At 45.1% G+C, this 26196-nt stretch overlaps 1 protein-coding gene across 1 annotated transcript in view; it reads left to right on the forward strand.

Annotated features, from left to right (window-relative positions):
• LOC138467755 (neuroblast differentiation-associated protein AHNAK-like) overlaps positions 1 to 26196 on the forward strand; it is a 329204-nt gene that overhangs the window by 209336 nt on the left and 93672 nt on the right. The window contains exon 3 of the mRNA XM_069607984.1: positions 16656 to 16711. Coding sequence (XP_069464085.1) covers positions 16697 to 16711 — 15 coding nt within the window. The 5' untranslated portion in view covers positions 16656 to 16696. The remainder of the gene's footprint in view (positions 1 to 16655; positions 16712 to 26196) is intronic.

Consider the following 26196-nt stretch of genomic DNA (forward strand, 5'->3'; position numbering starts at 1 on the left):
GACTTCACCTTTAAAAAAAGTCACTGCTCTAGAAGTGCAAAAAATCATAACCTCCCTCAAACCGTCAAACTGCAAAGGGGACAGCTGCCCTGCACAGATTATAAAAGACGCAGCAAGAGATCTCGCCCCCTTCATCTCCAAGCTCATAAACATGTATTTCGCCACTAACTTGGTACCCAAAAACTTGAAACAGTCATGGGTCCTCCCGCTACTAAAAAAACAGACCTTGGACCCAGCCATCCCTACTAATTACAGGCCTATCACAACCGTTCCCTTCCTGTTAAAAATTCTTGACAGAGTTGCTTACTTGCAAATTCAGCATTACCTAGAGTCTAATCAATTACTTGGATTGCGTCAGTCTGGCTTCCGGCCTCAGCATGGTCCAGAAACGGCCCTTGTTGATCTTAAAAGCCAGATTGACGAAATTAAAGATAAGGGTAAGACTGCCATCATACTCCTTTTAGATCTCTCAGCTGCCTTCGACCTGGTTGACCATAAGATATTCTGCAATCACCTCTCCTCTGCCGCACACTTCTCCCCCTCTGCTGTCGCGTGGATACAGTCCTTCCTGGCCAGTAGAACCATGAGAGTCTTCTTTCCGGTGGCAGCAGCAGACCCTATCCCCATTACCTGCGGTGTCCCACAAGGTTCATGTGTTTCACCGACCTTATACAATATTTTCACAAAGCCCCTCTTTGATAAACTGGACCGTCTGGGTGTCACCTACACAAACTACGCGGATGACACCCAGATACTCCTCACTATCTCAGGCAACTACAAAACTGATGTAACCAGGATCAATGAAATCTTCTCCGTCATTCAGGCATGGATGGCCACACATGGCCTCTGCCTGAATGACGAGAAGACTGAACTGCTCATTGTTGGTTCACCCAACAACTTACAAAAAGTTCCAACTACTCCAACATCATAATTGATAGTAACACTACCGCGGTTGCCAAAAATGTAAAAACACTTGGCTTCTACCTCGATGCTAATACCAACCTCGCCAAACAAGTCAAGTCGACCGCTTCAGCCACTGCCTATACAGGAAAACTAATTAGAGCTTGTAGACCATTTCTTTCCCCTAACAGTTGCCTCACACTAGCTAGAGCTCTTATACCATCTAAGTTAGACTACTGTAATAGCCTCTACCTAGGTGCCAATCAAGCGATAATAAGCAAACTCCAAGTCCTTCAAAATAATGCGCTACGGGCAGTGCTAAACATTCCCAGGCGTGAGCACATCTTTGCATCTAGAATCTCGTGCAAATGGCTCACCATCCAACATAAAATCGATCTAAAAACCCTCTGCCTTACCTATAAAGCCCTCAACCAGCTAGCCCCTCCCTACCTTACTAACAAATTCACTCTGAAATCTTCCCCTAGAACTAGGAGATCTTCCAATACCCTATGTCTCACAGTACCTAGATTTACCTCTAAAAGAGCTGGAGGTTTGAGCTTCACTGTCCTCGCCTCCCAACTCTGGAACACCCTGCCACTGAATATTAAGTCGGCCAAATCCTTCCAATCGTTCTGAAAGCTTGCCATTAGGTGGCTTCTGACTAAAAGTCAACCTTCAAGTTAGACCTCAGCTACAAATTGTACATATTGCACATGTCTCATTTCTGTCACTATTGGTTGCTATTACCGCTACTGCCTGTATATTCTGTGTATATATATATATATATATATATACATATATATATATATATATATAATGTACATTTGTTGTTCTACTACTACTATTGATTATTACCATGTACTGTGCCTTGTAACTTGTACTAAGCGCCCTTATACTCCCGGGTCCGGAGCTCTATAGAAATATAATAAACAAACAAACAAACAGGAGTGCTTGGGACGTCACACGTTAACTTTCATAGGCGGCCCCCCACTTTTGTCTGTGCACCCTCTACTTTTGTCTTTGGCCCCCTCTGTGCCCCTCCTAAATTGAATTCCTGGCGACGCCACTGCATGCGTGGGAGAGATGGCCAAGGATTATGGGGTAGGTAAGCAACGACACAAACAGACACATGGAGCATTGCCACCAGGGATGTTTTTCCCTCTGGCACTCAGTTGCAGGCGCTTTCACACAGAAGCGCAAACACGGCACTATGCAATCCAATGACCGCCTGAGGCCTCTGCAAGTGGTTCCACGGTGGCAGGCGAGCGAGCCACGTGCAGGCAGATCCATGAACATGGAAAAATGGTGACTTGCAAGTTGACACTGTGGCAATATGGTGCTGGGAGTCAGGCCTGGGCAGAAGATGTGTGGGGGCCCATTTCAACTTGATGGTTGGAGCCCCTCCTCTTGCTTAGAGCGGAAAACAGTCTGAGGCACCCCTGGGATGCATACATTACAGTGGCAACAAAGGTAAGGTTAATAGCCGCCGATTATCACGAGATGACCAGTCAGCCAGCACAGGGATCTTAAACACTAAGGCAGGGGTGTTGCTAGATCTGGAAAAGATCAGGGGCTAAGCTAATGTTTGGGCTGGTGGGATTCGAGGCTAGCTGTAGCCTCTTGTTTAGAGCCCCTGGGCTTTTATCCAGGGCTACAACCAAAAGACCCGGGGCTATAGCCCCTTTAGCCCCCCCTAGCAACGCCTCTGCACTAAGGGCCTGATGCATGGAATTTTTTGCACGGTTCAAAGTGACTTTGTACTGCCGACACAAACCCTGATTCATGGAACTGTGCAAAGTGTGTTTTCGCAGTGCAAAGTCAGTGCAAAGTCATTTCTGCCATACAAAATGACCACTTGCACTGACTTTGCACTGCAAAAATTATTATTATTATTATTATTATTATTGTTTATTGTTTTTGGTTTGTGTTAAACCTTTACAAAAGTACATAAAAGATTTCGTATTAGAAAAATATAAAAACAATCATTTCTTTTATCAAATCATTCGCAATCATCCTAGACATCCAACTGCATAAAATTTATCTAAAACAGATCATAACTTAACAGCTTAAGAAGAGACAAATCATTTCCTAGTTTCAGAGCGTCAATTCGAATCATAGCTTTCCTTATTTCGTATTCAAACAGGCTCATCATAAGAGGCATCATTACACGATTCTTAATGTAAGAATATGTTAGTATCATGACAAATTACAAAAAATATGTAAGAAGGTTATGACTCTTATTTTTAACACATTAGAGTTACCATGCCGTATCTGATACCACAATAGTTCTCTATTGACGCAGTGTAGTTGATTCACAAATTGTTTAAAATATAAAATACGTTGTTGCAATAGGGCTGGGCAAACTAACAGCAGATGCTGCAGTGTCTCTTCGATTCCTTCCTCTCTACAAAACCGACACCACCCCCATTCTTTATCCGCAATCCACCATCTTTTCAATATGTAATTAGTTTTTAAAACATTGAATCTGAATCTCATGAAAACATTGCGTAATTCACGCGCAGGATATGTCTCCAGATAGGCTTCAAGAGTTGGATAGCACTTCCAGAATGAATACATGTGATACATAGATTTCGATAACATCACATACATCATAGTTTTCTGCCAGTCCTGCCCTTTTACGATTTTCTTCACTTTTAAAGGATTTGAGATAAGAATATCTACTGATAGGCCTAAATCCTGGAGGTACGTTTGCATTGCTTCACTTTGGTGGATATAAAATATGTTTCTAGTGTCATTGGCAGTAATCGAGTATAACGTATCTGCAGGATTAGTAAGACACTTCCTCCATAAACATAACTTCTTCCATTTTATAATCGACCTCCAAGATTGCAATCCCAATTCGTATCTTATCGCCTCGATTGGGACAGATTTAGGTAGAAAGAAGAGAATTCCTTTCCATATCATGCTCTCTAGTTGCTTCAAGTAATCAGAGTCTTCTAAATCATGAAGTTCCATCCCATACAACAAGCCTGGTATTCCTTTCATATTGTAAACATTTTTAAGCGGCACTAAGGTAAATTTACAATATAGTGATTCCAATTTTCGCATTTGGCGTAAGATACTTTCAGTTTTAATCTTTAAGTGTTTTTTTTGTAGTGTCAGGGGAACCAGACCCAGAGAATAAGTAACCCAGATATTTGAAGCCACACTGACAGTTTATCTTTTTACCTTCAACTTTCCAAGTTAGATTTGAGGATCTTTTCATAGGTTTACCCAGATGTATGATGGTAGTTTTGTCAGCATTAATTTTCAATCGTAAATCTCAAAAATACACTTTGCACAGTTCCATGAATCAGGGTTTGTGTCGGCAGTGCAAAGTCACTTTTCAGCAGTGCAAAGTCACTTTGAACCATGCAAAAAATGACAGGAATCAGGCCCTAAATGCCCACTGAAATGGCTATAAGCCATTGTCTGTCTCCAAGTGGCTGATGTGGAGGGAGGAGAGTTAGAAGGCAATGAGGTGATAACACTTCTGCACATTCCGTGGCTAGTGACGGATGGATGGGCTCCACGAAACACAGCTGGTAAAGCGAGCGCTGCACAGTGCACATTTTAAGCCCCAGAACGAAAACAGAGAAAGGAGTATATTGCTATGTTACAAGACTACTGACTGGCAACATGGTGGCAGTGGTTGGGGGTCCCCCTGAGGCTCGAGGTCCCTTTCATTTGAAGAGGTTGAAAGGCCCTGGCGCCGTCCCTGCTGAGAGTTAAGATTCCCCTGGAAGCAGATTCGGTGTGGCACATAACCAGCAGGAGATCAATGACTATGCTTGCTGCAAATCCGCCATCATCTTATTTTAAAGTCCTCAATGGAAAAGGGAAAAAGCGTCCTGTGATGTAATTGCCTTTGTTCTACTGTGCGCCCATTCGGTGCGCATCTCTCTTTAGTTGTGTGTTCGGTCTTTTGTGAGGCGAGTGGAAAGCTGCTGACTGTAGGTGCATGTGGTGTTGGGGTGCTGTAGGAAACTCTTTTTGCTTTAAGAGCACCCCATTGTTAGCTCTTTGGTATTTTGGTAAGGCCCATGCCTGGAAAAAAAAATAATCCTTTGTTTAAGATCTCCCTGGCGTGAGGAAGGGGCAGCGAAAATGTGGTGTGGGCAGTGGTCGAAGTGGGACAGAGCGGTTGGGAGCAGTGCTCCTGTACTTTTTTTTAATTAAGTTTTACCGTTCCTATACTTTTATTTGAAAAAGAAACTGTTCTGAAATGGTTTAGTTTTAAAATAAAAGTGTAGGAAGGAATTGAAACTTGCAATTTCAGTGCATTGGACTGAACGTTCCCTTAAACAGTATACACATGTGTTTGGGTGTTTGTATTGTGTGGGGGGGGCGGCGTGGTGATGGGGTTTGTGGGGAGCATGGGCAGGTCAGTAGGGAACATAGTTACACTACTTCTTTTTGTACACTTCGACCACTGGGTGTGGGAGCGCATACATTAATACACAATCCGCGTTGGTGTCTCTGCAGCACAAACACACGCCCTTATTGTGATGAATCAGTTTTTTTACCTGGAAAATATCCCAGGTGTTATCTGATCTGGTTCCAGGGAATGTGTATGTGGCAACTACATGATACAGAAGTGTTTCCGGATATTCCAGTAACATAAACATGCAAACACCGTGCGCATGCGCACTGTGCATGAATGGTAAAAAAAAAACACGAAATAGTCAGAGGTCGCAATTAAGGGCCTGGTTCATTGAATTTTTAGCATAGTGCAAAGTGACTTTGCACTGCCAACAAACACCCTGATTCACAGAGCGGTGCAAAGTGTATTTTTGCTGTACAGAGTCACTTTGCACTGCAGAAATACTCTTTGCACCGTGAATTAGCCCAGTGCAAAGAGTACTTTTGCAGTGCAAACCAGGGTGTTTGTTGGCAGTGCAAAGTCAATTTGAACCAGTGACACATCACAAAAAAATCCATGAATCAGGCCCTATACCTCCTGAATTGGCTGCCTGTGCTGAAGACTTAACACTGTTCTGTAACCCTGGGCACCATTGGTGCCACACTGGTCCTTCTTCCCCTTCCTATTTTTGAACGCCATCTTTTTCCGTTGACATCAGCGTTCTGGAGCTCCGCCTGCTCTACTGTGGATCGCCGCTAGAGGGACCTCAGCTTGGCTGCTTGTGTGTAGGGAGCTGATGCCCCATTGCAAACTCCATAAAGATGCTTGCAATGACCGATACGGCTTTGCCCATCTTTTCTGCAAGCGGGATGGGGAATCGAGCAATTAGGGCGTGCTCCAAATTTAGCTGTGTGTCTAAAATATCACATTGTAACCAAAAGGAAGGAAGAAACCTTCACACACAACCCGATTTTTAATTTTTAGGACTAAAACAATGTTGCTCCACTTTTCCAATGTGATAGATGGCTATCTGTTATTAGACAGATCTGTATGTGTGTATGACTTGCAGCAAACATATTTGCAGACATTAAACTGCTTCATTTTGCCATGGTGCAATAGTTTGCATGTCACATGAATTGGTCTAAAACATGGCTGTGTATTACACAAGCAGAAACAGTGGTGCCAAGTGCGTTTGCTGAATGTGTTAGCAGTGGTGCAAGCCTTTGATACTCTGGCGACTGGCGTGCTGTCCCTTCACTGGATTGATTGCTCCCTGCTTTGCCTGCGGTGCCCTGCTTGCTGCCCCTCCAGTCTGAACTCTTCCTGTAAACCCCGTTGGCCTTCTGCACAGTCCTCTAATTGTCTGCGCTGACTCCTGGCTGTGCCACATGGATGTCACCCATATCCCAAACTGTTGGTAATCTACCAAGACGATGCCCAGAATGTGCCTGCCAGACAAAGTTCTCTGGTGAAGCCCTGATAGGTTAGGTGAATGATACCACGAAGGAGGAATCATTTCTCTAATGGGATTTGATGACTAAGTCCCCACCACACGTAGGGCCTATTTCACAGAAGCGTTTTATAATGGCAAAGCCCCATTGGAAAAGGCTCTATGAATCAGGGCCTAAGGGGCAAGGCTGTGTGATGCACACAGAGTGACAGAAGGCTGAGCACCCTGCAACTGGGACGATACAAAGGGCTGCAACAGCCTGAAGACGGCTTTGATGTGTTCTGACAATTACCCAGATCAGCAGGAAGGAGCAACGGTTTACCACATACAACCTAGCATTACCAGCACACGCAGTTGTAATATTGATGCAAAGCTCCTGCAGTGGTGCAACATCAATGAGCTGACCTGACTTCAGTCCTTCCCCCTGAAAGTTTGGGCTATGTTGACTCGACCTGGATGACCTACAAAGCCGTGGCCGGGCAGAACAGGACACAGAAGTTAATTGGTGCCTGGGCTTCACTGTTAACAAAGGCCCTGCAATTACTAATGTAAAGCATTTCACTGTTAGCACCTGCATTCATGTGCATACATTTTTAGGCAATTGAAATCATGATGTGGGGTTAGTACTTGCATGCCAGGGGAGGGATTGGAATGGTAGAGGGGGACCAGAGACAGCTCATTCTCACAGCAGTCCTTAAGTGGGTGCTTTCTGACTTAAAGGAGAGAGTTAACTGCTTGTAGCATCGAGACTGCACTAGAATAGTCTCATTAGAAGGCATAAAGAAGTTCGATGCCTCCCCACAAATATGTTTGCCCCTCCCCACCGTAAAGGTAGCGCCTCTCCCAACAGTTGAAGGGTTAGCCCACCCAAACTGTAGGTCTTGTTGCGCCCGATGCTCCTGCCTGAAGAGTGAGCCTTTGCTCTTCATCATTCCCCTTTGAATTTTCCATCCAGGAGGTGATGAACGAATGCACGCATGCGTATGCAGAGTGAGTGTGTGCGTGCGTCAGTGCGTGGAGTTTCCCTTAAATGAGAGTCCCACCTTTTTTTTTTATCACTGCACCCCTCCCAAAACTGAATGAGAGCCCTGGATTGTCTAATGTCATAATCTCTTTGCGGTCTGAAGGGGGCAGTTGCTGATGTACTTCATATCGAGAGCGTAGTACCCCAGGAGCTTCTCCCCAATAGCTCCAGATGGGGAGTGGGGGATCACCATTAGCCCCGGGTGAGATCCCAATTGCTCACCTCTTGAATCATTTGAAACCATTACATGTTCCTGGTAAATATCGTCTCCTCATTGTTGGCAGTGATCATGGCTTCTTTTCTGTATGTGGCAGCAAGGGGCTTGTCTGTGCGCTCTTCTGAATCTTCCTACTATGGTGGCCTTTCTCCAGTACCTTTGTTCTTGCCTCTCCCTCTCTATGTTTTGTTCCATTTCCTCGGACAACTGGGTTAATGGCACTCGAGTGCAGTATGCTGTCATATTTGCAGTAATTCGTCTAACCACTGTGGAGGCTGGGGAGCATTCTGACAACGTTTGACATGGATTACAACATTTCTTCTGGAACTGATCTATATATATTTCTGCATCTCTTTGCTAATGCACTGCTATCTGTAGCATCTTATTTAGGGGGCACCTGAACCACTCCACCTCTCCATTGGCCTGTAGCCATCTGGGGTGATACAGTGATGCTTGTTCCCCAGCTCCTGCACATTCCATTCTTGACATTGGAACAGCAGCCATCTGTTCTGACCTGGTGTGATAGTGATAGACCCTACACTGCCAGCATTTCTTCTAGTTTCAGGAACACCACGGTGGCAGCTAGTAAGTTAACTATGTCTTCCCCTAGATCACGTCAATATGCAGCCACTATCACTAGTAGTTATCTACTCACGGTTTCTTACTGAGTTCACAGTATTGGAGCCGCTGTGTCGAGACTCTAGTCACTTGGCACAGGATGAACCATTTCTGTTTTCAATATTGGTGGAATAGGCAGCCTGAGTCTCAACACATGTTTTGGCCCACAGCTCCCATCAGCTCTGCCCAGTATACTCAATGGTGAGGGATAATGTTATTTGTAGGCCAACACATCTTGAGGGGCACAGGCTTCCTACCCTTGCACTAATGCATCGATGCTAAGGAACCATGTCTTCTCTTTTTAGATCGTAATACATCATGGTGCCGTCCACTGATCATGCTTTCTTTATCTCTTCGAAAACCCTGTGGTGCATTTGTGCCCAGTGTTATACCACATAATCTTTAAATCAATTCTGCACTGGATCCGCGAGGGTGTGCAAGTTCTAAATAAACCCTCACATTATGGGACCATGCCCAGGAAACTTCACACTTCTTGAATATTCTGTGGGGCTGAAGCTGGCTTGATGTCTCTTACTTTTCTTGGTTCAGACCATATCTGTCGAACTTGTCCCTATGGAAGTCACATTTCTTACGATGAGTTGTCAATGTCTTATCTTGGACTCACTTGGCACTGCATATTGCCTTTCATTGTGTTGTCATTCAGTGGTTGTGAATGTGAGGAAGTCATCACTGATGTTTACTATCCAGGCAAGACTGAAATCCCCACTCTAATGGAGCTCTGAAACGGTGCTGCAGCTATCAGTACCCCAAAGCTGGGTAGCGGGAGTTTTGGCCGCAGCAGATTCCATCGAAGTAGATTTCGTCACATTTCTTTCATTGGATTTTGCTGCAAATATATGTGTGGCGTGGGTCTAGGCTAATAATTAATTTTGGGGTTTTAAGGGGGTAGGGGAGATCTAGGGGTATGCCTGACAAATATTTGCAGCAAAAGCAATCTTTAAAAAAAAAAAAAAAATCAACGAAATCTACTGCGATCAAATCTTTTCGGGCAATTACATAGAACCCAAAGCTGTGCCTTTTGTGGCTCTGAAGCCCAATGTGTGTTGATAGGTTGTCATATATCTGGACTCTCGGTGCAGGCGCAGCTGTTGTTATCCCTTGCTGAGATCAAGCTTGAAGAATCATTTTGCTCCATTGACGTCAGCCTCATTTTGACACATAGCCTCACTTCCCCCAGCCTCTTGCCTTTGTGGTGATCATTAAAGGGGAGAACCAGAGGGATGAACATTGCATATGTTCAATAATGTCAACCTACTCCAGATTCTGTAGTTTCGGATGTGAAAGAGGATGCAACGGCATTGCAGTGCCGCAGTCTTAATAGATATTAAGTGGACTATTTTGTCTTTTAGACAGACAAAACTTAAAGGAGTCTTTTAGATTAATCTAGAATTAAGCAAAAGTTTCTTGTGTGGATGCTACTTGCAAAAGCGACGAATTGAGCATGTCATTTGTGATCTAAGTGGCAAACATCTTCATCATCACCTCATGTTCTTTGCACTTAACCTCAGTGTAAAAAGTGCCTTCCAGTATGATCAGGGTCATGGTGACATAAGCAAAGATTTTGGTGGATGTGAGGCGCAATGTCAGATTAAATGTAATTGCTCAACACTCCTGTTTCAATAGGATCCTTGCACCTCCAAAGCCTGGATGAGTTACCTGCATTTGGGGTGCGAGTGGCATTTCTTCTTGATGGGTCTTCTTTTTATGAGTTGATATAAATACCTTCATCATCCTGCATAGCCTCCGCCGGATGCACCGTTATCCGAGTATCATCCTCTCAGCTTCTGCTCGCTCAATGTCTACCTTTGTTTGTTGTGGCTTTTTCTTTTTTGCACACCAACGACCTGCTCATTGGCAAACTGATTGAGGTTCCCACCGGCAGAGTACATCCACTCTTGCAGGTCGGGCACTGTCATGAGCCAGATTGCTGCCATACTAGCCCCATAGGACACATGATTTGTTTGCATTAGCCTTTGCAGGACCTTTTTTGGTGTCTTTCACGCGAATGTAGTCTATCATGGCCTCCAGTTCTGCCTTCAATGAGGCTCAGCTAATGCGGCCTGCACGTGCTAATTGATTCGATCTTCATCTCCCACAGGAGTCACATGGCGGGTTCTCATAGTATTGATGGCTGCAACTTTGCTAACTTGCACTCATGAGCTCTCACTTCTTCATCTAGGTTTCTTGTGGTGCACGTGTGCACTAGTTCCCACTAGCAAACGGAAGGCTGTCCACAGCTCTGCATCCCTGTGTGTGCTGGAGGCCACTGCATAACGAGGTGTGCAGACTGTGCCCGCCAGTTAGCTATGCATACACTGGATGGTTGGGCACGCTCTGCGTCTGCACCCAGTTCCTGCATCCTGCTGCCATCGTGTTTGTGAATCATGGGATTCGTGTGCAGGAGGGTGAGGGCACCGAATGCAAGAGGCAAAGTGCTGCTCACATTCTGCAGCTGCAGCCCTTTGGAAAACCGGTAGCACCGTTTTTTCTCCCAAAACATGGTCTCATAGGCACATTGTTAACTCCCCATCATTGACTTCGTTTCCTTCCGCCACACAGTTAGGCACAGTCAGATGTGCCTAAGACCACCTGCTATGAAGACTCACTATTGCTGGTAACGTAGCTCAGCACAGTTGCAATCTGTGTGTGATCTACAGGTCGGAGGTTTGAATCCCAGCACGGCCACCGAGGTTGATCAACTACGCTTGGGTGATCATTGTATGCATATGTATTTATTTATTTATTACATTTATATAGCAGACCTAGCCCTTAGGCATATGGGCGCATGAACTTAAGAATATGGTTACAACCAGTTACATTTTAGTCTTGTGCATATGGAGATGGTTACATCCAGTTACTCTTCATGCTTAGTCAAATGGAGAATGCGAATACATAGTGGTTACATCCTGTTACTGTTCATGCTTAGTCCAAATACAAGATGCAAGTACAGTTGCAGTTACATTGTACTATAGTTACTTTTCAAGCTTGGTCCAAGTCCTAACAGTTTAAGCATAATACAGCATCATTGATGATCATTGATGAACCCTTAGAAATGCCTGATCTGAGGGGGCTAGGAGAGTGTTTGCAACTCAGGAGAGGACTGGGGGTAATTTTTGATGTCTTGGTTGAAGAGCCAGGTTTTGAGTTTTCTGCAGAATGACCAGAGTCAGGGGTCTTTCCTAAGCTCCGGGGGCATGGCATTCCAGTAGTTGGCTGCAATAACAGGGAAGCTGGAACCTCCTGCTTTTTGTCTTTTGTATCTCTGTGTGGTCAGCTGCCCAGATAAACTGATCTGGTTGGTCTAGATGGTTGCGCTTTGGTTATTTGGTTAGAGAAGTAGCGTGGGGCGGTGTTGGACAGGCATTTGTGTATGAGCGAAAGTATTTTGAATTTAATGCGGTCTCAGACTGGGAGCCAATGGATATTTCTTCTGGTAGTGGTTATGTGAGCTGATTTGGGGATGCTGGGAGCCGCTCGGATGGCATTATTTTGGAAAATCTGAAGTTTATTGATGTTTTTTGCTGAGGAGACTGCAAAGATGGCGTTGCAGTAGTCGATCTTGGAGAGCATCAAGGCTCTGGCCAATGTGATGTGGTTCTCTACTATTAATAGAGGTTTGCAGGTGGTAATGAGTTTAACTGTGTATGCAGAAGCTGATGTGATGGCATTGACTTGTTAGGAGAGAGTTAGTGCTGAGTCTAGATAAACCCCTAGAGTTCTGATTTCTTTGGCAACTGTGATGTTGTTCCCATCAATGTCAAATGTCAAAGGATGTGTAGGTGGATGGGAGGTTCTTCAGCCTGGAGGGGCTGCCTATGATCAGATTCTCTGGTTTATCGTCATTAAGACAGAGTTAGTGTTGAGCCATCCAGGCTTGGATAGTAGCGTAAATGGCATTCAGGGATTTGGAATCAGAGTCATGATCGCCCGTGATTGGTATGAGTATTTGGGTGTCGTCAGCATAGTTTGTGTATGTGACACCCAGTTTGTCTAGTGGGTCAAAGAGCGGTTTTGTGAAAGCATTGTAAAGCATGGGGGAGACACAAGATCCTTGTGGAACTCCGCATGTGACTGGTGATGGTAAAGATTATGCTTTTCGAGAGAGTTCTGGATTTGTACATATGGCACTATATCTAATATTTTTAATAGAAAATTTACTGTCGTAAAGGGTCTATAGTTGGTTGGCACATTATGGTCCAGTGTGGGTTTCTTCAATAGGGGAAGTACCCACGGTTCCCTCAGGTTTTCTGGCACTTTGTTGGAGCCAAAGGAGTTGTTAATTAAAGATGTGATAAACGGGGCAAGGTTGTTTGCGCATTCTTTGATCAGCAGATGTCTCCTTAACATTTTGAGGGTTTTAGGCCTTTATGATTTTGATGGTCTCATCTACCATAACAGGTGAGAATTCAAACCAAGGGTGCCTTTTTCGGGGGGTTAGTTTCTCGGTCGTCGGTTGGGCGAGTTTCTCTTTTTATTAGGTTAATCCTATGTTGTAGGGATGTGATTTTGTCCAAGAGTGCTTTTTGAATGCTTTCACACCAATCTTGCTCTTTGATACAAAGACCAGGAGTCTGAGAGGGTGATTCTAGTTCTCAAAGGACAGAGAAGAGCTCTTTGAGCCAGAGTTGGCATTCTCGATAGGCATGTTGTACGTGTTGCTCTTGCCTTGGAAGGTGGCTGCTTTGTATTCAGAGACTAAGGTGATGAATTGGAGTTTGTTGTTGTGGCTGGTTTTTTTCAGTTACTTTCTGCGTTTCTTTTTCTATTGCGAAGGTCTTTAAGCTCTGAGGTGAACCAGTGATTGATGTGAGCTTTGGGTTTAGCTTTGCGAGTGCCGAGGAGGGCCACTTTGTTGATGGCTGCCTCCATGGTCTGATTATAGGTTGCTGCCAGGCATGTGGGGTTAGTGATCTCATCATTGTGTTCTGTAATCGTAGAGAGCAAGGGAAGCATAGTGGCTGGTGTGATGTTAAGGTGGTTGCGAGCTTGGGTAGTGGGTGCGATGATGGTGGGTGGGCTTGAGTGTGTGGACGTGTTGATGGTGAACACTATTGTGTTGTGGTCTGACCACGGGCAGGGGTCTTTGTTAGAAATGTTAATGGTGCAGTTGTGGTCGGCCATCCAGTCTAAAGTGCAGCCTTTGGCACGGGTAGGGCCTGCAGATCAAAGGGAGAATCCTTGTGCTTCTATGGTGTTAGACAGAGCTGTGGCTTGGGTGTCAGTGTTATCGTTGAGGCCTAAGTTGAAGTCTCCTAGGATGATAACCTTGGAGGAGGGCTTGAGGTCTGTGGTTAATAATGTCCTCTTCAAAGGATGAGGTTGGGCCCTGGGGGCCTGTAGATTAGGTGGACGAGGAGCGATGCTGTGTCAGAAAGCGTTATTTTAGCTGTCAATGATTCTCCTGATGGAAGGTTTGGTTTGGTATTTCTCTTATGTTTAAATTATTTTTGGAAATGAAGGCGGCTGCGCATCCCGTTGAGATGGTTCTATCTTTTCTGATGATGGAGTAGCCATCTGTTAAGGCGAGAGCAAGAGATGGGCCGGCTGCCGCATGTAGTCAGGCTTCTGTTATGGCGATGAAATCTAGGTCATTGGAGGTGATTAGGTCTGATATGTCCTGGCCGTGCACGGGGAGAGATCTGGAATTGACGAGGACTCCTTTAATAGCGGGGAGCATGCCTCTCTCTTTGTGCCTGTTAGGTGTCCTGTTTGCTTTAGGTATAAGGGGGTTGCTTTCCTTAGACTGTTGTGTGTTCCTAGTGTGAGGAATTAATTTAATTTGATTGCAGAGGCTTTCATTCCTCTGGTGGATAGTTGGGATGATAGTTGTTTTGGTGGGTGAGGGGTTGTGATGTCGCCTGGGGTGGCAGATGGTGGGTTGATGTTGATTATACATAGCTAGATGGGTGGAGTAGGTAATCGTTGTGCTTTTATTTTAGGGGGTAAAGGGTGTTCGATATTGCCTTGGGTAATGGGGGTAAGGCAGGCTGGGGGTGCAGCAATCAATTGCTTGCTAATGCAGGTGGGCTAACTCAAAATATATAGCTTCCGCGGTGTGTTTGAAGCAGTGTTGATCAGGGCAGAACATAGGGCGGATAGTATTAGAGGCAGTAGGTTTCAGGCAATGTTAGGTTGGGGCACCTAGATTGTGTAACCTCTGTGGCTATATATTGAGCAAAAATAAGCAATACAGGTGCAGTAACAGAGTTTTGGAGCAAAATCTTCGAGAGGTGACAGTCAGCAGGGGCCTAGCATTGGTACAAAACATATGTCACTAACATCACAAAGCATATTCTAATAGCCTCACCCACTTATCACCCGCAATAGTAGTTAGGTACAATATCTGCGATAGTCAGGCAGGGGCCTAGCATTGGTGCACAAAATATTTTACAATACCACAACTTTTTACTCGGAAAGGCTAGATGCTTCATTCAATGTTTGTTGCCACAATGGCTAAATGCAATGCACAACGTTTTACACGGAAGGCTAAATGCTTCATTCAATGTTTGGTGCCACAATGGCTAAATGTAATGCACAACATTTTACACGTGAGGCTAAATGTGTAATTCAATGTTTGGTGCCACAATGGCTAAATGCGATGCACAACGTTTTACGCACAGAGGCTGGAAGGTAGACATAGTGTGTGAACAAGAGTGACCGGTCATGCACCAGTATAGGGCACGTGTACAGCGAGCACAGGATGCGCGTACTGGGAGTCAATAAGGGGTCCGGGACACAAAGGTCCGGATATAGTTCAACTTGGTCCTAGCATGGGGCGGTTGCGAATTAGCAAATATTCACCATCCGCTTGCGGAGTAGATGGCGGAGCGGCTATAGCTTAGATGGTCTGTAATGGTGAGGTTAGGCGGTACAGGCCAACTTCAAAGATAGGGCGTGGGTGGGAGGCAGGGAACTATCATAAGCGGTTTGACTATGGATGATTACAACTTGTCAGGCAGGCTGCTTACCTTAGCCGCAGTGTTGGGGGTCTCCGGACTCCACGTCGACACGAACAGGCACAATCAGGGCCTTGAGTGTGGGCCTTTGGTGGGGGGCCGGCGTTTGCCTGCCGGCTCCCTATTGGGCAGTTTCAGTCGGCCAGGGGACCAACAGCAGCAGTAGAAAGGAACACATTGAGGAAGCTCGTAGTGCACCCCAGTGCGCTAAGGCCAGGTGGCCAAATATATGTTCCATGTGCAGTGCTTTGGTAAAAGTGATATATAAATGACAAATCATTGACACAAAAAAATCAGATGATTATCACCCCTAGCCGGACTCACATATGCTTTCCTGCACCCCTCTGTCCCGCAATTATGATGCACCTCCATCTTTCCAGTGCTGCAACCCGATGAACTGCACAAACACCCCGAGTCTTCTGGTGTTGGCATGCAGCAGTTGAAAAAAACACTAATAAATAAATATAATCAAGATGCCTGCAAAGTGATGATGGAAAACAATACGCTTTTTAATGTTTACAAGTTAATGCTTCTTCTCTCTGTTGTTTTAATTGCGGTTAAAGACATTGCTGTCAAGTGACACAGTTCACAATATGCCTGTGAATTCTGCATTCCAATGTAACACATTCCTCACCAGAGAAAGCATTGCATATTTCACATGTACATTTTACAGGGGGACACAGTTCACAATATGCCTGTGAATTCTGCATTCGAATGTAACACATTCCTCACCAGAGAAAGCATTGCATATTTCACATGTACATTTTACAGCTTGTGTTTTGTGCATTAATAAGTGCCAGGCTATTATGCAAGTATATGCAGAAAGGACGAGCATACTTATGGTTTGGACGGCCCCACTCACGCCATTTGCACTTAGTGAAAGCGGGCCTGGGTTAAGGTTAACGTGTGATGTGAATCGTCATAACGTGATTTCACAAATATATAATTAAGGTTTGTTAATGATGTGCATGTTTGCAGCAACCTACGCCTCTACTCACCCATTCTGTCTATTCCAGCATGATTGATCTGGGCCATTATAATTTAATGACAATGTCATATTTTTCAGTTTTTGCGTAGAATCCTAATTATTTCCATTTTTAATGTAGGTTTATGAAAGAGACTGCAGAGAACTTGTACCCGTTTGAACATGGATGCTAATGTGGTAAGAGCATAACAGAAGTACCTAATATTATATGCTGAGTTCAACATGGAGGCATGTATGGATTAATAAAGCGGCAACCTATCTGGGAAGCAACGAAGCACTATACATAGGGGATGCACGTGTAGGGGTACAAGGGTGCAGGTGTGGTCAGTATGCAGTGTTAATAACGCAAAACAAATAACAGCACACATTTTAAATGACACATAAATAATGACAAAAGTCGATTTTTTTGGTTAAGGTATATATGGGGTGGTGGATAAGGGATCCAAAAGTGTTGGGGTAGCTGGGGAGAGTAAAAAGGATGCAGAAACAGGGAGACGCATCCCCCTCCACCCCCAAATAAAAAAAAATGTTAAAAATCGAAATGGAACTGTGTAGTTGGGGAGCTGAGATTGATGTGCGATCAAGAGCGGGGACGCTCCAAAGGGGGAGGATTAGGGATGAAGGGAGTGATGAGCAATTGGCGAGATGTTCTTTGAAGTGACTGGTCTTCAGGTATCTTCTGAAGTGGAGGGTGGAGGGCTGCTATGCCACATCCATGACAAGGACTTGGAAAAGTAACATTGAAATATTTTATCAGGGAACTCAAGGGAAAGGCATAAGGTGCTACAAAAGAATCTGGGTTATTCTGGCAGCTGTAGCTAACTGACACTCAAGGGAAAGTAAGAGCTCCAAACAGGCTTTACCTCAGCCGTGTGATGTTCTGTGTTCCCTTCCCGGGGAAGTAATGGCTAATACAAAACAAATTATTTCACCAGAAAGTCTCTATCCAACAAATTCTTTCAACAGACAAAGTCTTTGGATTTGTCAGTGATTGGAATTGGCCTTATCCCAGTATTCCCAGTCAGTCCCTTCACTGGCACTGGTTCTCGCAGAGACATCTCCCCTTATCGCTGCCTTCGCCTCTGAGACTTGTCCTTTTTCTCTGGTCTATTCTTATTCAGGTGCTCCTCCCAATGGTCAACCACAGAAGGAATGTCGGGGTTCCATATCAAAGGGATGGGCCTGAGTCCAGGTGACAGTACTCCCGCAGTCCTGGATGTGGACGAAGGGGGATAGCAGGGCAGAGAGTGCAACTGCTCTACTGACCCCTTGTTGGCTTGTAATCACAACCTTTATCCCTAGTGCTTCAGCCTCCCTCCTACTCTCCCCAGTCACGCTCTCCCAAACTCGATCTGCTAGGCTTCCTCTTCTGCATTTTCTTTGGTTTCCTCTCCCAGTTATTTCTCCCCCTGCAACCACCCTCAGTTTGAATGCCCCCTTTCTATTTTGCAAGGCTAAACTCCTCTATTAATACCCCTGTGAACTTCCTGTCTCACCTGGCCAGGGCTCTCTCCCTCCGTAGCCACCTCTGGTCTATCTACTTCATGTCCAACTTCTCTTTCCTGCCTCCTTCATCCCTCTGGGTACTAATGACACTGTCTTCAACTTCTGCACCCCTTTTTGATACTAGTTTCACTATCCTCACCTTCTTCTTCCCTTGTTTGGACACTGTTGTCACTGTCTTCAACTTCTTCCCTTTGAGCGCCATCCCCCTCTGTACTAGTATAATTCCTAAGATTATCACACCTCTAGGAACCACCTTCTTTTATGCTACCGATCAGATGCCACGGCCGTAGGCACTACATACATATGCATAGTAGAGTTTAGTACTATTCTCACCCTCAAGATCTTAACCCCTCTGGCACCCTCTTCACTGCTCTGAGCACCACCCCTCTTCTTACTAGGGTCTCACTCTTTGGCTAACCCTCTCACCCTTCTTGTCCTTTGACCCAGTAACTCTTTTAGGCTTTGGGACTCTTGGTCCAGTCCCTCTCTGACCTCCTGCTCCAGCCTTCCCCTGAGCCCTTTGGTATCAATGCGTCCCACCTCCAATTTAATGTCTGTCACCAGTCTCTGCTTCACAAGGGTTGGGGAGGTTGAGTGTGTGTGACAGAAGTTTGTGAGGATACTGGCAGGGTAGTAGTGAGAAGGAGAGCCGCCCATGTGGATGGCTGCACTGGTATCACTTACCATCGAACCAATATGGCTGACCTGATAGGAGGTCAAAAGAGCGGTCAAAGAACTAATGCAGAACAAAGTATATTCATTAACTTATTTCAGATGGAAGAGTGACTTGGGCCAGTTGGCCAATATGCAATCTCACACTCACAATGACTCATATAGGCATGTCGAGAAGGGAAAGATCCCAAAAATTCCTCAGGAACATTCTTCCTTTTCTTCCTTCTGATTGCAAGGCACAGGTGGTCAGGTCATCCATTATGGGTTCGCTTGACTACTGTGATGGAATATGCTTGAAATACCTGCTTTTCAGATCCAGAGACTGCAAACTCTTCAAAGTTCTGCAGCTCGGCTGGCTCTGGATGCCCCCGCCTCACTTCCTCACAGGCCATGCGGCATCGGCTCCATTGGCTTCCTGTCAACCCACGGATTAAGTTTACGATTCTGTGTATTACTCCTCATGCAATCCAACATACAGGCACAGAGTATTTACAAGAAAAACTGAACCGTTATCACCTCACTAGGTGCCTACACGCTGCCTCTCAAAATGTATAAAGAATTCCACTTTATCGGAGAGCGCGTTTTGGAGGACGTTCCTTCTCGGTTCTTGCCCCCTCTTTGTGGAATGCTCTTGCTCTTATGCTGCGCGAGATCCCTGATCACGTCTAGTTTCGTAGGGTCTTGAAAACTCATTTGTTCTAGCTGACTTTTTCTGGCTGATCGGTTAGCTGTTTCTTAGGTCCTAGATCCCTTTGGGCCTTAGTTTGTGCTCTACAAATACCATACCATACCAAGGTCTACTGAACACATCCATCAGTAGGGTTGGACTGTGCATATTATATGAGACTCGTCCGTTTATGGGTCAATTGGGATGCCTATGGTTTACCTTGCAACCCCCACAAGCTTGATCACCCAAGCTTCCAAGGGAGCCATCTCTTGAGACCCTTCTATAACACGAGTGGGCTTTCTAGAACTGGCAATTGGGAAACAAAACTCATATTGCGTGCAGAATTTTCACAGGGGTGAATTTATGCCTTACACACTTCTTTTCCTTCTATTGACAATTGTGAAATCTATTAGTTACTTTCCACTCCAAATAGTTAGTGTAGTGCACGGATTTCAGCTTTAGTGAAATGTGTGGTAGATTGTGCATTTGAATACATTCTGACACAATAATATTTGTCAAAACTGCCATTTGCACAGTGCATGAACTCATGAAACTGGGTGACATTGGTCCACACAGCCAGTTTGACAGACCCTTGGCCTTGCCCTAGTGGACAGTCGCAGCCTACCTATCCGATTGTTACACGCCAATACTCTGCTGAACCCGTTCCTTTCCATATTGCACAATGGCCTCGTTTATCACAAATCAGCTGTAATACCTTCGCCCAATATAGGTGTGCTTGAGCAAGTTTTAAGTTTGACCAGAGACATTACCGTAAAAAAGCTCAATAGAAAAACAAGATTTAAAAACTCACAGACTGTACAGGCAATAATATTTTTTTTAATAAAAAATGAACAGGAACAGATAGTGTACCAAGAGTTCCCAGTCACATTGCTCTCTGTAATTACTCATTAGCAGGTGGTCACATGGTGGTCATATGTTGGATATGATTAGGACTTATCAGTAAGGCCCTTCAAAGGGGTTCAGCCATTCTGGAGGTGACTTCAGGGAATAAATCTCCTAGCGGGTACACCATTAGATCTGAGGTTTCTGTGAGGCCCGCCTAAACCAAGCTGCTTTCCAAAAGCCTTTTCCTAGGCTGATCGTACCATCGGCACTTCATCAGGGCACGTTCGAGGTTTGCAACCTCTTTTGAGTTACATGTGTGTTCAAGTAGGCTCTGGGAGTGTGGTGTGTAAACTAGCCCCTTGGACCTGAGATATGTGGCAGCGCACCCACTGACCGGCTGACTGCTGTGCTTGCGGTACCGCAGGACCCTAAACATAGGTGTTATGTGGAGCAGTGAGGTAGTGGAGGCCATGTTGGGTGTCTGACTATAGCATGGCAAGTGTCCGAGTAGCCAAGTCATAGATTAACGTATTCTTTATACATCAATGATTCGAGAATACAGTAACAACACCAGAGTATAACAACCTGCAACACTACCAATATCATTGAGAACAATTAAAACATAAATATTCCCATATACCCAAATTAATCATCAGACGTACTTTGTTATAAAACAACGAAATTCACTACGTACAGGTATATACAGAATACTTTGTGACCAGGCATCACCAAAAGAACACACTCTGACTCCTGTAGACGGTTCAGGATTGTTTATTGCGGTGGCTTTTGCAGGGTTAGTGGAAATCATAGTACTTCTATTTATTCAGAAGGGAGGGGGGGCGGGTTGATTTGGTGCCAGGGCCTTCCCTCTCTCTCTCTCGTTTCCCTTGAGCTACTCCCACCCAAGCCCAGGTGTATGTAACCCTTAGGGCTGGGGTGGTTACTAGGGCTCGGTAGCCCCTACTGTCTTCCACTTTTGTCCTAAAGCTGCAGTGTTTGGCCTGAGGTGTTGGCACACTACCTCCCTAGGGGTCTTCTAACTGCTCCTACTCTGGGCCCACCTGGTGTTCTATGGGGGAGTTAGGGAACAGTGCCTTGCTCTCACCCTGTCGGAATCACTCACCTGTCACACGCGGTTTTACCTTGCCCGCCTACTTTGTCTTCCTCCTATGCTCTCCTGCCCACCACGCTTCTGACCCTCAGAACTTTCACTCTGCCTCCCTACCTTTACCCTTAGATGTTACATTCTCTTTCACGTATTACTCCTCCTCCTCTGGTCCTCATACCACCTCTCTCCTCACTGCTACTACCTCCTCTGCACAACTACCTTCTCTCTAATCCTACAGCTACTCTACTACAACCACTCCTCTACTATCACTTCTCTGCTACTACTTCCACTTACTACCTCTCCAATACTACTACAATTCACTATCACTATCACCACCTCCTCAACACTACAACTATTTCCACTCACTACCACTGCACCACTACTACCACTCACTGCGACTACCCGGGACAATTGTCCCAGGAGGCTTGCTCAGAGGCAACACGCTCGCCTTGGAAGCAAGACGACGCGAAGCAACACAGGTTTGATCCCCGGGTCCGTGCTTAGATGCTTAGAAACCTCTGGGTATTATACACGTTATAAATAACCAATCATATCATACGTCCCACTCCTCTCACTACCACTACTACTACTACCACTACCGCTACCACTACCTCTGATAACCACTACTCCACTCACTCCTCTCATACACGCACATACACTCTGCAGTACCCCTCTCTCCAACCACCTCCACACTCATTCTCGCCATCCTCCTGATGATGCTTTGGCCCACCTCCTTCCACCTTCTGACCTCATCCTTGGAACCCGCACTAACGCCTTCCTGTTTCCTCATTATATCACTCTCCTCCCTGGATTGGTTAGCTTTCCCTAGTCAATGCACTTACCTACTTCTCAGGGGCTTGTTAGCGTAGGGTTTGGAAAGTTCAAAAAGGGGCCTAAGGTCCCACTCCTTTGACCTTCACGTCTAGCCACGTTCAGGGCATGAGAGGCAAGATAGTCCATAGGGGACGGCTGCCCCCTCCCCTGTTATTCCCTTCCTGTGGGCCTCCTTTATAAATAAATAAATAAATAAATAAGGGAAGCTCCTTGGTGGTGTAGTGTATTTTTCCAAGGTGCAGTCTCTCCATGAGGTGCGGGAGGGCTAGGCCCTTGGAAGTCCACGCCACTGACGCTGCAACGAGGCCCCGCTACTGAGGCTGTGCTCATCAACGGTGACGACGGCCTCGGCTGCTGTTTCCGTGTGGTGCAGCGCTGGCCTCCCGTTGTTCTCTCCACTTGGCGGTCTTCTGCTGTTCCGATAACGCCCCCCACCGTACTCATGCACACGTACTGTGCGGCTCTCGTCCCCCATCCGGGGATGGGAATCCCAGGTAAAGAGGGCTTGGGAGGATACCACACTCAGGCACCTAAGAGGGGTAAGGGTCGCCCCCACCCCCAGCCTTCTGACAGGGCCTGGAAGCATCCCTGACACAAAATACACTGATGCATGCATTCAATAAATAAGTAAACTATGTGTTCAGATCATTATTTTAAAAAATCTTTTTCTCATAGCTTAGGGAGTAGCTAAAATTCTCATTACCATAAGTGCTAAATTGATGAAATTACAAGATTTAAGGAATACAAGTGCCAGTAGGACATGTCTAATCCCTTGTCTTTTCAAATGGGGGTTGAGGCACTTTATTCTTGAAGATTTATATATGCGGCACATAATGAATACTGGGTAATTGATACAATCTCTACAGAACAGTAAAAGCAGTAATTTTAAGCAACCATGTTTGCATTTTGAAGAAAAATCATGAAGTGGAAAAACATTTAGAAGAAATGTCATTAAAGGAGACTTATGTGCCGATATAATAATCTAAGTTAAATTGGGTTCATATCCCCACGTCTCCTTCATTAACAGATAGGTTCTAGATTTTTGTGCTTTAAAACCTTCTGACAAAATATGTAATGTCGTCCAAAAATTAAAAACAGATTTTAGGTCGGACAATGTCTTCTTAGTAAATGTATTGTTAGCAATCCAAAGTCAACCCCGAGATAAAATAAGAAGGATTTAAAACATTTGATCAATTTCCACTTTCCTCCATCATGGTCCGTAATCAAATTCTATAGAATCCTTTTCTGGAATGTTAATTCATTATTCTCTTTCAAGGGGTACCAGAAGCTAAAAAACCTGATGAATACATCATAATTAATCGGATAAAAGCCCTATTCAACATATAATGGTATAGCCAGAGCACATAGATGACACATACACAATAGAGCCAGTAACCTTTTCACAAATTTCCTCTCAGCCAATTCTAGCTCCTCCAACGAGGAGCATGCCAAAAGCTCAGCTCCATATAATGCAGCAATTCATGCAATTGGCCTGCAAACCTCGATAGAAGATCATAGGATCTCATCACTTCTCCCTAGAGAGAAGCCCTTCCCTGTGAGGCTAGGGAGGTGAGCTGGCTACCCAACAGTCCCCGTAGGGGTGGCGTTCAGCCGGATCTCACAGGGAGAGACTCCTTGCTTGGGAACAGGACTCCTGTTCCGTCCAGGAACTCCCCATTAGCTCTCTTGCGGCAGTAATTATAAAATCAAAGAATGAAAACATTTCCTCCAAACCAGTCACTATTTGCAACTGTAATGTTATTAAAAATCAACCTTCACAAACCACTCATACTGTGAAAAAGAAGAATGGGAGAACAATGAAGAATAATAAGTGGTTGGCCAATAACCGCACTGAGACGAAGAAGATATGGTAAATCATGATGACTGCACCATGGAAAGATACAAGGGACTTTGAGCCTATGCTGGAGAGGGCACAACACTTCCTCAGAAAAATCAAGGAAGAACCAATGGAAAGCAATCTCGTTCCCAGAACCCACAAGATCGAATCCAAGCTGAGGAAGCAGTCGGCGAACTCAAAGCTGCCTGTTGTGGAGTGGGTGGCCCAGACCGAGAGAAGAGAGAAGCTTTTGGGAAGCGCAAGCCCAAACTGAACATCAAAGGAAGGCCTGGAGGTGGTGGCCTAACCCAGACAGGGTGGACCAAGTGGTCCATGAACAATGCCAAGACCGTTTCAGTAAGGGCTCCACAGAGCCACGCAAGGAAGAAGGAAGAAGAGGAAGTCCATGCAGGTTATGTCAAACGAGCAAACCTGACCCCGCGGGAAGAACCAGTGACGTCTATCCTGTCTGAGAGAGGTAACAGGAATGGCGGGGCATCCGGGTTGGGGAAGTGGTATGCATGGAAAGAAGATTACCAAGGGACCAATGCTGCTCGTCCCAGTATCAGTGAATAATGGAAGACTAATGAATATTACCAGGGAACCAATCATACTTGGCCCAGTACCAGTAAATGGTGTGAACTGAACAGAGATTTTCAAGGGACCAATCATACTCGTCCCAGTACAAGGGAATGTTGGAAGAGTAGGAGAGCTCTCCAAGGGACCACTCATACTTGTCTCAGTACAAGTAAATAGTGTAAAGATACCATAAGCTACCAAGGGAGTAGCCAAACACATTCCAGTGCCAGTCAAGGTTGGGAAGAGAAAGGAAACTATCAAGAGGGCAGTATTGCAAAGTATGCAATTCAGGAAACACTGAGAAAGAGTGAGGAGTGGATGGGGATGGATTGCCCACAGACACTGGAAGAATTGTATGTGCATCTAAACCCACAGTACAGGGGATGATCCCAAGTATTTCAGAAGTTAACAGAGAGGCATTTACTGGTTTGGAGGATATCCAAGACCAGGATCAGTGGCTACGAAAGCTTGGACTTCAACAAGGAACTGTACCAGTAGTGGAGGAGGGGAAGCACTAGAGGGACAAGAGCCCCTTTGAAGAATTAAAGGAACTGGTTCACAGAATTACTAAAAGCCATCCCAGGAAAGACTTGCTGAAGCTATAAAAGTCTTCTAGGAGAAGGGAGTCATTATCCTGGGCTCTTCATTTCTTTGAGCGTTTTTGAACAGTGGTAGGGACACAATAGGGTAGTTTTGGGACAGAGGACAGTTTATTACTTTGCACACTCTCACTGACGACGAGCACCCTAGTTAGATTTACGTTAGGTAGGGCAAACACTAAACTATTATCGATAGACAGGCCTTTTCCTTTATTATTTAAATGAAACAGATTGCTAAAATTGATTGATAGATACTGCCCGCCCCAGCCAACCCCATCATTTCAGGAGAATGCTATACTGGTTTCACCCACTGCAACTATGCAACCTGTGTGACAATCGGACAATCAGACTTTCACCCCAGGCTGTCCAATGCATACCAGACTTTAGCCACCCCAAGGAGGGTTTTGAGCTCTACACTACCTTACACAGGCAACTTGCCCAAGTGCCAAACCATCCACCACTCTCTTGTGTCTTATGTCTCACTTCAGTCTCTGCTACTCTTATTTACTAACCACTCAAAAGGTCCACGCAAACTCTAGACACACACTAACAAATGAAGCCCACTAACACAGGGTTTCTTAATATCCATATTACACCATGGCAAAAAACAGAACATTAAACCTCCACAAATAACTTGCATAACGCAGCTGCCAGCCAATGCATCCCAGCACTATGGGCACACACAGTCTCCTACCTCGATTTAAACACCTCACTTCATTATGCCAAATGATAATGACCCCTCCCAAGGTCTATAAAGTTATTAGCACATGGTGATAGTGGCAAGACATGTTTTGGAGGTGAAGTAAAAAATGTTACCTTATGAGCGAGTACAGTAAATAGACAAACTGAGTAAGTAAATTAAATGTGATCCTATTTTGCAGTATTTAAATAACATGCTTGACTTCAAAAGTTAAGCATTTTAATTGTAACTTAGTTGAATTGACGTCACCATGCATTGAGTGCCAGGTCAAAGTAAACGGTTTCTCTATAAGAAAGTGAAAACATTTTTCCCTG

This window comes from Ambystoma mexicanum, chromosome 4q (assembly GCF_040938575.1).
Source record: "Ambystoma mexicanum isolate Mex_15411 chromosome 4q, UKY_AmexF1_1, whole genome shotgun sequence".
Taxonomy (NCBI): Eukaryota; Metazoa; Chordata; class Amphibia; order Caudata; family Ambystomatidae; genus Ambystoma; species Ambystoma mexicanum.